At 50.3% G+C, this 12,097-nt stretch overlaps 1 protein-coding gene across 1 annotated transcript in view; it reads left to right on the forward strand.

The window, feature by feature from the left end:
* MARCHF4 (membrane associated ring-CH-type finger 4) overlaps positions 1 to 2,358 on the forward strand; it is a 90,666-nt gene extending 88,308 nt beyond the window's left edge. The window contains exon 5 of the mRNA XM_028510678.2: positions 578 to 2,358. Within this exon, the coding sequence (XP_028366479.1) occupies positions 578 to 945 (368 nt within the window). The 3' untranslated portion in view covers positions 946 to 2,358. The remainder of the gene's footprint in view (positions 1 to 577) is intronic.
* Positions 2,359 to 12,097: the final 9,739 nt, after the last annotated feature.

Consider the following 12,097-nt stretch of genomic DNA (forward strand, 5'->3'; position numbering starts at 1 on the left):
ACACCATTTGGCAGGTGTGGAATGACCATGGGGTTTCTTTTATGGTGCCCTTGAAGGCATATAATTCATTCAATATCAGCTCAGTACCAGGTGTCATGGGTACATAATAGAGGGAGGAAAAAATACAGGATGAAGCAAGAGTAGGTTTACAGTCGTGAGGACTTGAGACACAGAGTTTATTCTTGTATTATTATTGGTTATTGCATTATTTCCCATATGAACAACTGTAAAGCTGCTTTTGCTCTACCCTGTATTTGTTTGGATTTGTTTGGACAACGAGTTTGGGTTTTGTGAAGCCAAGACATGAGCAGGCAGAGTAGAAATAGGCAAAGGTATCCCATGCGGGTGACCAGCTCTTTCACGGATTTGGTGTCATGGCCTCGCACCCACTGAAGACTCCCTGACCCTAGGAATGTCGGGATGGGACCCACGTGACTCAGAGCTGAAAGGTAGACTTGAAAAGCACAAACAAACAATGTAAACAGCTTGCTCCCATACCTACATCCTTTTATAAATGAAGGGAGACTATGACTTGCTTTCCCTTATGTGGCTTTTATTCTTCTCGCCGCTGCCTCAGGTCTCATCATCCACGAGGGACCCTCTGTGTACCGCATCTTTAAACGGTGGCAGGCTGTCAACCAGCAGTGGAAAGTGCTGAACTATGACAAGACAAAAGACCTGGAGGATCAAAAGTCAGGAGGCAGGACAAACCCCCGAACCTCCTCATCCACCCAGGCCAATGCCCTCTCCTCAGAAGAGCAGGCTGTGGACACCCCTGCCCTTGAGGAAGGCCCTACCCGGTCAGCCAGCCAGCCCTCAGGCCCTGTGTCCGATCACCACTGTGCTTACACCATCCTGCACATCTTGAGTCACTTAAGACCTCATGAGCAGCGGAGCCCCCAGGGCGGCAGCAGAGAGCTCGTCATGAGGGTCACGACAGTGTGAGAGGAGAGACCTGGAAACGAGGCTGTGACCCTGCACAGGAGGGGAGGGGAGGCTTGGAAGGGGCTGGGCCCACTGGGATGCGGGTCTGGGGAGCAGGTGGGGGGAGGCAAGGTTACTCCCCAGGGGCTGGAACAGAGGGTAGGCAGAGGGTGGGGAGCCTTGAGGGGTCTGGGGGCAGGACTGGAGCTGGAGTGAGTGAGGCTGGTGCGGTTTTGTGGTTTCCAGTCAGTCAATACCATTCTCCAACAAGAGCAAGGAAAACCAATGCAAACTCGACAACGAAGTGCAATACAGACTGAGCCTATCAAAACACAGCGACAACATCGGCCAGATGTCCCCATGCACAAAACACCTGGGAGAGTGCAGGCTGCAGGAGGTGGAGCTGGCCTAGGAGTGGTGCCCACATGTGCATGTGTGAAGGGAGAGAAAAGGCAAAGGGCGAGGGAACGAAAAGCACTGGTGGCCTGCCCTGCTTTACCCTTGAGTTTGTTTGGGTTTCTCTCTGCCATGATCCACTGGCAGTTGGGGGGGAGGGAGAGGGACGGGTGTGGGCTGGCAGGGATGACACAAAGATTTTGCAGCCCCTGGCTCACCTGATGGGCAGGATTTCTAACTCAGATGGCTTCAGTGACTCTGGGTGGACGGAGGAAGGAGGGACATGTTGGTATGAGCGGCCAGAGGTTGTGGGGTGGAGGGGGTGGATTCCTCCCTTCCAGACCTTCCAAACGGGAGCTCCCAATTTCAGGTGGGCTCCAAGAGGGCTTAGGTTGGGAGATGGGTGTCTTTTTGTGCCCTTGTTACTTTATTTTATGGTTATTTGGCTCAAAATGTTTACAGGACACACACACACACACACACACACACACACACACACACACACAACTAGAGAAAAGTACAGATTTCCCCTGGGTGTCTCAAGTACAGTGCTGCTGCTGTGGCTTCAGCCTTCCAAGCTGTCAATCCAGGAGCGACTGTCCCTCCTGCCCACCCCCACCCACGGCCAGGACACGCTCAGTGCCATGCCCCTCCAGGCTCGGCACACGCTGAGAGCCACTGGATGAGTCCCGGGGAGCGGGGTGGAGACCAGTCTAAGTGTTCCCTGCTGCTGTTCGGCCAGGCCCTCGGCGCTAGTGCTCCCTGGCCCTTCCCCAGGGCCGAGGCAGTGCCAGGGACCCCGGCGGGGAGCACTGTCCCTCAGGCCTGCCTGCTGGTTCCCGGGACCCTGCCAGAGAAGGCCACTGGGTGGTCACCTGCAGAGTTTCCTGTTGTCATTGCACAATGGCTGCGTCGTCCATGGGTATTCAAGGGACACTGTCAAGTACTTTTTTAAACCAGTTTTTAGGGTTTTTTAAAACTCTCTGTTGTTTGTATTATTCTCTTAAAAGCTTGAAAATAAAATTTCTTTCCCAACCACTTGTGTCCTTTTCCATATGGGAGCTTCCCTTCCTCTGTGCTGACCTCCCCCGTGTCTGGGGTCTCCCCCACAGGGACAGGTCCTCTGTGGTAGGACCCTACCTGCCTCCCCCGTGTCTCCTCCACCCCTAAGTCTCCTCCATGGCAAGGAATCATGAGTGTTTTCATTTCTGCTTTGAGGGGACAGATGGGGCAGGGCAGGTGTGTGTGCCCCTGCTGCGGAGCACTGGGACTCCCGGCCTCTTCTTGGCTCCCCGGCAGATGGGTTCCTTCAGGTCAACAAGAACAACTCCCAGACCCTCCCCTGGTTTCTGCCCAGGAAATCTAGAAGCAGAGAGAAGAGGGCTGGGGGGAAATCTGGAGAGCTTTCACCCCATCAGTTCATCTTACAGAAGCTGAGAGAACCACAGGAGGGGGGGCCGAAAGTGTTAGTTAGGACCCCATTCTCCTGACACTTTTCCTCTGACTATCAGAAAAAGCCCCCAGGGCAGGGTCCCCAGGGAAGGCTTGGACACAAGAAGAAGCAGAAGGGGTCTTCCCTCCCTTCAATCTGACCTGCCCTCCTTCCTCAGGCCGGCAGCGGGTCGAGCAATGTCGTCAGTGGGATGTGCCCAGGCTCAGGAAGGCTCCTCCTCTGATGGCTGCAGTAGCGGGTGAGAGACCAAAGGATGCATACAAGCAAAACATAGGAACAAGTGAAACCCAACAAAACTGTACAAATATCTCCTGTAGAGTAAAGGTGTGTATTTTTCTGTGTGGTCTCAGACCGGGCCATTTGATTCAATTAAATATTTATGGATAACATAGATGTCTTACGAGGACTACCTATTTTCAAAAAAAGTATTAGAACACAACAAAATGTGCATATCACCACAAGTACAGTAACAAGGACAACATTGTGTTGTCCTTGGTGACTCACGGGGCACGTCAGAATCTTGTGGTCATGCAGGGTCATCGTTCAGAATATGCTCCTGAAGAACAGGCAACTAATGAAAAACCCTCATAGAGTGCTAAAGTTTGTGCGATCTTGATGGTGTAAGCTCCAAGATTGCAAAGACCTTGTCTGTCTTGTTTACTGCTATCCATCCATGGTGCATAACTGTGTGTGGCATATTATAGGTACTCAGTAAATATTTGTGAGTGAGTAAGACATTCCTGGAGGAGGACGGGACTGCCTTCCGCATGCAGGAGATAGGTCTCTTTTCCTTTTAACTTACACTTGAGCTCTCAAGTTCAATCACAGAGTAGAAAAGGAAAGTCTGCTTGTGACTTCTCTACCCAACAGGATGGTAGACTCCCAGTGCCTTGGGAAATGGAGCAAGACCTTGACCCTCTGGCCAAAGGAAAAAGGGCTCCTATAATTCTTGGCATGATTGTGTAAATGGCATGTCCCCCGCCACACACACAGGCCACTTTACTGCCACTACTATTGTTGTTACTGGGTTAAGTAAGCCACCCAGGGCTGAGTTTAACAATGGGACCTATGGAAGCGGCTAGAACTAGGTCGGAATCCTTTGTGAACCTGGTCTGGGAATTTAGCTTTACTGGTCTCTGGCTTCTTTATCTTTAACATAAAGACAATTTGCCTTTCGGGATCTTTGTGAGATCAGATAATGCAAATAAAGTAGGCAGTAAATAAATCATTGCTATTATCATTTTAGTGTTCAACAGAGTAACCAGAAGGTTGTACCATTACTAGAATATATGAAAAACAAGATCAAATAAAAATAAAAATGGGTGCCTGGCACTAATACTGTCTTGTTTAGGTGTTTATCCAGCTACAGGTAACTGATTCTATGCAACTACCAGGAGCTTCAACAATTGAGGGTTTATTTTTCTTCTGTAATAAGACATCCAGAGTAGGTGGCTGCTGGCATCAGTCCAGCTGCTCTGTGATGCCACTAGCAACCTAGGCTCTTTCTTTCCGCTCTGGCATTCTTAGCGTGTTGATCTGTGACCTGTGGCCATAATCTCCTTGTCTCAAGCAGGCTACGAAAGCATGAAAGCAAGGAGGATCGGTGGCCTCAGTCACATCCTTCCTGCACGGTGGGAACAACAAGTTTTCCCAGAACCACGTTTCTACTCTGAGATGCTTCCACGTGTATCTTTTTTTTTTTTTTTTAGCCAGAAATGTGTCACCTCACCACTTTAGCTGCAGGAGGAGGGGCTTGGAAAGTGATTATTTGTCTTTTCCCAGCTCCTGGTGTGGAATGCATCAAGGGAAAAGGAGATGAGATGGATGCCGGATAGGCCAGCCAGGAGCATCTGCCCCGCCCTGTGGGTAGGCAGATGAATTAGTGTGCTGTTTCTGAGGGCCATTTGGTAGTACGCGATTCAATTAAGAATGCACATGCCCTCCAACCCAGGGATTCTAGTTCTTTGGTATTCTCTTAGAGAGAGAGCGGCAGGTGCCACCTTCTCAAAGAGCTTGGGCAATGAGGATCAGAGTAGTATCGCTCTCGTATTGAAACAAACTGGAAAAACCTCTAAATTTCTGTCAACATAAGGGTGATGCAGTCTGAGATCCTGAAACCACCCACATCAGAGAGAAGGTCATAGACCTGGGAGGACTGACAGGGACAGATCTCAAAGACATGTCATTAACCGAAAAATACAATCTACGGGACAATATGCACAACGATCACCTATGTGCAGAAGAAAACAAGAACGCCACCCAACATTTCAACGTTAAAGTGCTGTGTTCCAAAAGAATGTGGAAGGATGCCACCCATCTAATTAGATAGAGCTCTTTATTTCGGGGAGAGGGTGAGGTTAGGGGATGGGCAGGGCAAACACCTGCTTATGTGGTTAGCACTATAACAATCAGAATGCATTCATGTAATATTTATGCAATTTAAAAATTACGGTACATGTGTAGAGTGGAACATTGAGTAATCATCGACAACAATGGTCAAGATCTTTGTAGAGGATAGGTACCTTGTACTTGGAGAGGTCCTGGTTCATCTTGGCTGAGAAGTTTTCTCTGGAGGAGCAGCAGCCCCAGGGGTGTGGAATAAGGGACTCCTGGGGGCTGCAAGATTCTGTGTTCCTGAAATTTACAATTGAGAGTTTATTTGCTGATCTAACCAAGGGCAAGGGCAGGGAAGAAGGTCTCAGGTTGAACGGAAGACATAGCCTCCCACTCCCTCCTGTGTCTCCAAAGGTCTCCAACCAGAAGTATTTCTAAAGCAGCCCCCGAGCTCCCAGAGATCTTGAGTTTTTGCTGGCAGTGCACACTTGGAGAGCCTGCCCGCTGAGAGGCACGGAGCACACCTGCAGCCGGGCATGGCTGAGAGTGCCTCCTGCTAGCTCAGCTCTGCGTGCGCCCAGAAGCTGCGGGCAAAGCTGGCCAGCACAGAGCCAGCGCCATCCAGCCTGCAGGCAGTTGGTTCTTTCCCCTGCTCTGTCCTACCTCCCTCCTCCCATCTCCCTAGGCAAGGGTTTTCAGGCAGCGGCCAGTTGATGCCTTCCAACAGCAGATGACGGTGGGCCGGGTGGATGATGCCAGCATCCCCTCCCCATGTCCACACCAGGCTCAGGAGCCACTGGGCTCTGATAATAGAAGCCAGTCGGTCGTCTGCCCGGGGACTTGTCAGCTGGAGACCGTCACTGAAGGCTCCTGCCTGTCCGGCCAAATGCCTGAAGGCTCCCAGGTGTCTTCCTGGCCTCAGAGCCTGCCAGATGTGAATCTGCAAAGTCAGTCAAGGAGACTGACAACGTGGAGAAACTCAAAACAAACACGGGGAGGGTGCGGAGGCAGATGGAGACACTAGGTAATCAGGCAGAGTGAACACACTCCACATAAACAAAGCCTTCCTCAGCGGCAGCCACCAAAGAGAGGCTAAAACAAATGAGACACTATCTTTTTCTGTGTGTACTGGAAAATTTTCACAATGAAATGAATAGAAGAGGCCTCATCACGTCACCCTTCTGTGCCCTTGTGTGCGCGGTCTCTCTGGGCAGGGAGGCCCCTCCTCTCACACCGTCTGCACGTTAAGTCCCGCAGGTCCCACATGCCCCCGTCCAAACACTACTTCCTCTAGGAAGCCTTTTCTGATGCCTCCTCCTCCCTCCACCACCCACTGAAAATTAGTCACACCTTCGAACCATTTGGATAGCGGCTACTCCATTCTCACTTATAAAATAGTTATCTGCATACTAATCCCGCTGGCCATGCTCCGAGTGCCTTAAAGGCAGGGAATCCTGTTCAGTAATTTCTCTGTCCTCTGTGCCTACCACATGGTCTAGAACAACTGGAACTGATGAATACATAGATCAGTTGTTCATTTATGTCATAAACAATCATGATGTACCTGAATGTAACAGGCATGAGGGCAGGCAGAGGGGTTAACAGGACGAATAAGACTGAACTCATTGGCCTCGTGGAGGCTACAGTCTGGGAGATGGAGGCAGCCACATAAACAGATTATTACAGGAAAGAGTTATCGGTGCAATCATGAAAAGTACAGGTAAGGTGGGGGGAGGGTGTGAAGGGGCAGGGTCCAATTCTACGAGGACACTTAGGGAAGTCTTCACAAAAGGAAGTTGTGCTCACTTGACATAATTAGTTCAAGTCCATGGAAAAGCAAATGCAAAGAGAGGGTTAGACCTGCAAGGGAGTTTTTGGTGGAGGGAGCAGAAGGCAGGAAGAGCCCTCAGACCTCAGCACACGCCTGGTACCTGGGGAAAAGGAGGAGGGGGAAGCAGGAAGGAAGAGTCTCTGACTGCAGGGCAGTTCCAAGAAAGGTTTGGCCATACCGAAGGGGAAAGCTTAGCCCAAAGTTACCCAGTGGAGGAATGTCATGTCTTGTTGAATGGGGTTGCCTTAGCGACCCGCCGAGCTCTGTGTCTGGCTGGGAGGAGCCCACGGGAATCACGGCCTTGACATGAACATGGTGGCCGGTCCAGTGGGGTAGCAGCTGGGGGCACTGTCAACCAAGTTCCCTGGAGCACGAGTTATGAGCTGCACACTTTTGTAGCTGCCACATTTGGTCGTTATATTTTAGTAATATCAGCAGGCATACAGGCGAGGGAATGTGGGGAAAGACAAAAGAGAAGATGTTCCAGGATGAGTTCCTGCATAAGCAAAGAGTCCAAAGCAAGAAACTATGTGGATCGCTAGTAGCCTGTAATGGCATAAATGGCATAAATGGAGAGGGGGAGGGATGATGCAACAAGAGAGGGGGTTACCTGGTCGGGGCGGTTCCATTATGGGGACTACTGCACAGGAGCAGAGGGGAGTCATTGATGATCAGGAAAGATCAAAGCAGATTTGGGCTTAAAAAGAGGTTCTCGTGGTCATGCAGAGGGAGGAGAGCTCAGAAGGAGGCAGACCAGCCCGGCAGGAGGCCCTAGCAATGGTCTAAAGCAGTGGTGGCGGAGAGGAGAGGAGGAGCAGGATGAGTGAATGGAAGGGTGGATGAGTGCAGGACTGAATGAGTCAATGCAAACCAGCTGTGCTTCCCATGGGCCATTCCATTGTATTCAAGTCCCTGATTTCCGCTCTGTGTGGGGATGGAAACGAAGCAGCTTCTATAACTCCTTCCTGCTGAAGCTGCCATCAGGCGAAACTATGCCCTGATGTATAGTCAAGGGAAAAAAGTCTCTGTCCAACATCCAGCTCTGCAGAAACATATTAACACTTGCCCCACCCCCACCCCCCGCCCTGGACCCAGGCTAGTCTCAGGCAAGACTCTGCATCCAGCTGGAGCACAAATCCCCAGGAGGAGAGGCCTTCCTTTTCTGCTCCATTCGTTTTCAGGGCCAGATGGCTTTTGCCTCATTGACTTTCACTACTGATGTAGTCTTGTTTGCTGGTTTTTCACAGGTTGCTTCATATCCTTTATTTCAATTCGTTCTTCCACTTGCCCCACTTTGGTGCTTTGTGTTACGTTCGTCACGATGGCAGAAAGCCAACTGGAGCTCTCAGCAGGCGGACGTTTTTTCAGCGAGCCGCCAAACCTAGTTCCCACAGCTCAGTTCTCCCAGCTCTGGGAAAACATCACAGTGGGAGCCCTGAGAACAAATCGTAAGCACAGTTTTATTGCAAAACTGCTAGTGAAGAAAGATGGCAAGGCCACCAATAACAGCCATGACCAAAAGGATGATTTCTAGTCCAAACTACTTCCTTTTCCCTACGATGTCTGTGACCATGTTGCATAAAGATTAAGTCCAAGAGGCAACTTCAGGGTCATTCCTCAGCCAAGTGCTGTTTGGTCACCAGCAAGGACAATTGGCTTATCCACTTGCTCTTCCTGTGCTTCCAGGCTTCGAGTGCCTGCCCCCAAATCAGAAGGCTCCCGGTTCTACTTGGTACCAGCGCCAACACTTCTAGCAGCCTCTGTGATGTGTGTCGATGACAGCCCTGTCCAGTTGTGGCGAGTTGCTGGCTTGCTCTGGTCTGAGTCAAATGCCTTGAGCACTAGGGTTTCTGTTCTTCCTTCTTCACCAGACTCTCAGATTCCCAAGAGTGAGAATAAAGCTTTGTTCCTCCCTTTGGGCCTCAGAGCACCTGGGGAGTGACCTGTGGTTGGGTGTCTGCGGCTTGCGAGGCCGGGCTTCCAGTGCTGCTGTAGCCACGCAGCGGGGACTCCGGCTGGCACCCGGTCCTTCCACTTGTTGCAAAGACCAGCTTCTGCTCACCCACGTGCCCCATCAGGGTTTTGGTACAAAGAGTGTGCCCTGTACAGTGCCCTGAGATCCTACAAGAAACGGGACAGACTGACTCAGGGCCATTTCCAGAGAGTGATCAGCACTGGGAAAAAAAATAAAAAACAAAACGAATACCCACCTCACATTTTTCTTCAATTTGTACCACTCTTGTGCACCCTGGTCCTTTTCATTTGCTTTTCTCAGCCTTCCTCCCTGTAAATGTTTATGACATTATGTAACTGTCACACATTTGGCGTTAATTGACTCCGAGTGAATGGTTCCAAAATCTTTCACTGACGAGCACACGGTTCCCCGGGCCCTAATTCCGCTTTGGTGGTGGTGGTGGTGGTGGTGGTAAACGCGCGTGTGTCAGTGGAACAGAGAGAATGAAACAACCCAGCAAGTGCCAACTGGCAGCCTCCCTGGATCGATAATATTAACGATTTCAGAGACTTCCAAAGAGCTCTTGCCAACTCTTTTGGCTTTTTTCAATACTATTATCACTATTACAAGGACACCCCAAGGCCCTTTTACTTAAAGCCGTGACAGAATGCCCCAGATGAGAGCAATGTTGATTTCCGCCTTCAAAGGCTGCAACCTCAATGCTTCATAGAGAGGTGGTGGGGGGTGGGGTAAGGCTTGACCTCAATTTGAAGGTCAAGGTTTTAGAGGGAGGGATGGCGTAGTCCCCCGAGAGCTTGTTTTAGGCCAGTAGCCATGTGACCACTTGCTCTGTCCTACCTGGAGAATTTTCACTTGCCTCTACGAAAACGATAAAAAATCAAGGGCTTCACTGGCAAAATGAGGTCATGTTTAAGTGCCTGTGCTCTGGCCCACACATTCTGGTTCCACTCTCTGCTCTGTAGTTTACTGGCTGTGTGCTTCTCCCTGGCCCTCCATCTTTTGGGGCCTCCGTCCCCTGTGACTTGGGGTGTGGGAGCAGGGGGGTCGTCTCACAGTGAATGACCGATGAGAGTCTGTGGCGGTCACTCATTGTAGGGGCAGGGGAGTCAGAGGGAGGGCATACGGCTCAAGGGGGAAAACAAAGGCTGAGAAATCCATGAAAATCATTCATTCATTCATTCATTCATTCATTCATTGGATGTATCCTTCCTGACGGCCCACTCTGTATCAGGCGTTCTTCCAGGATCCAGACCAATGCTGTCGAACAGAAATTTAACCTGAGCCACGTCTATAATCTTACGCTTTCTAGTAGCTACATTAAAAAAGGTAAAAAAAAAAAAACCCCAAACAACAGGTGAAATTAATTTTAATGATGTGTGTCAACCCAATATGTCCCAGGTTTATTATGTGAACACATGATCAATATATACAGTACTAATGACATATTTTATGTCCTCGTTTTCATCCAAAGACTCTGAAATGCAGTATGCATTTCTGGCACATCTTAAATAATGACCCCGTGGGCTGTGACACCCAATGACTGGGACGTGGAAAGAGCAGAGAAAACTATCATTTATTGAGTCCTCATTAGGAGAGAGGCATCATGCGAAGCACTTTCCACACATTAAATAATTCCATCCTACAACACGGCTAATGGGGGCTGCTTCACACTTATCTTACAGAGACGAGGAAAAGGAGGCCCAGAAGCTCTGAGTTGCTCCAAACCATATGGCTGCTGAGCGGTGAGCCAGGAGCCCCGTCTGGCCGACTCTGTGAGCTTGGGCAGACATTTACTATCTCATTGACTGTGTCCCCTGCAGCCAGGCGGCCCATCTGAGTCTGGGAATGGGGGGCGGTGCCTTAGCTCTCAGGGCTCTTGTGGGGGATGCAATCAAACTGGTGCAGGCTCTGCCTCACTTAGGAGACCACGAATGGCCACACCCCTTTGAATCCTACAGTTTAGATGAAAGCCACCTGTAAGCTAATCGGCAGTGTCAACCTTTTGGGGTCCTCCTTGTCCCTGGGACTTAGAGTCCTGAGATCTGCCCAGCTGCACAGCCTCCGGCCACTGTCCCCGTGGGCCACGCAGGGCCTGTGGAGCTCGGGGCCTCTCCCAGCTAGAGCTGTTGGTTGACACTGAGGTTGACCTGAAATAACACCATGGGACACCACCCTCCACAGCGGGTTCCTCAAGCCACAGCTCAGGGGCAGCCAGTGAATTTAAAATTTCAAACTTTTGAGTTCACATTGAATTATCAGATACTTCACGTACAAATCTACATTTATAGTCTCTCTTAAACATTTGAAAAAAAACATCTGATAACAGCCCATATTCGCACATGGGTCCCACTGAGTGGCAGCTGTCCCTTCCAGTGGGGGCATGTGCTACAGCTGGCCACAGTCCTCACCACTCCCGACTGCTCCCTGGCACTAAAGAAGACTCACGTTTTCATTTATCATCACACGTGTGCCATTGCTTTGAATTGTGGAGACCTGCCTCTCTGTGCACATGTCTCTCCAGGACAGGCCACACGCAGAGGCAGGCTGTGTGTTTCCTAAAGCCAGCAGTGTTACTGCTTTATGTTCTCGTACCTGGCCCCTTGCAACACCTGCCTAGCTGCAGGGGTCCAGTCCTTCAGCCACACACACAGCCACTCTCTTCTCCAAAGCCCCTGTGCCAGGGCGGAGGCTGGCATCCACCCTGGAGAAAGAACCTGCAGTCTCCAAGCCTCCTCCCAGTTTTAAAGAGCCTTTGAAATGCTGAGCACTCGTTCAGTTCTCCACTGATAGTTTCAGTGGGTGAACGCACTTCTGAGGGGTCAACCTTCAAAAGCCCAGGGGTGCACGTCTCTTTGCCAGAAGTTACGGAAAGATTAACCGTGCCTCCCTGAGTGGCCTTCCTGAGCAGACCACGTAGTAAGGTGGCTGAGGGCACAGATTTGGAAGCCGGACTAACCTAAATCAAAATCTGGTGTTCACCCTCCGCTATTTGTGTGAACTTGGAATATTTACTTAGAGTCCCCTCTGCTTTATATCAGGATCTGGCACAATCAGTGCTGTGTAAGTGACTGCTTTCATTCTTACAGAAGTATCAACTGAGGGTTTAGCAGCTGGCTGCACTGTACCGTTTAAGGGGAAAGCTTTCCCCTTGGGCAGAGTTTCTGATTTCATAATAGGGACTAAG

The sequence above is a fragment of the Phyllostomus discolor genome, chromosome 4 (genome assembly GCF_004126475.2).
Source record: "Phyllostomus discolor isolate MPI-MPIP mPhyDis1 chromosome 4, mPhyDis1.pri.v3, whole genome shotgun sequence".
NCBI classification, from domain to species: domain Eukaryota; kingdom Metazoa; phylum Chordata; class Mammalia; order Chiroptera; family Phyllostomidae; genus Phyllostomus; species Phyllostomus discolor.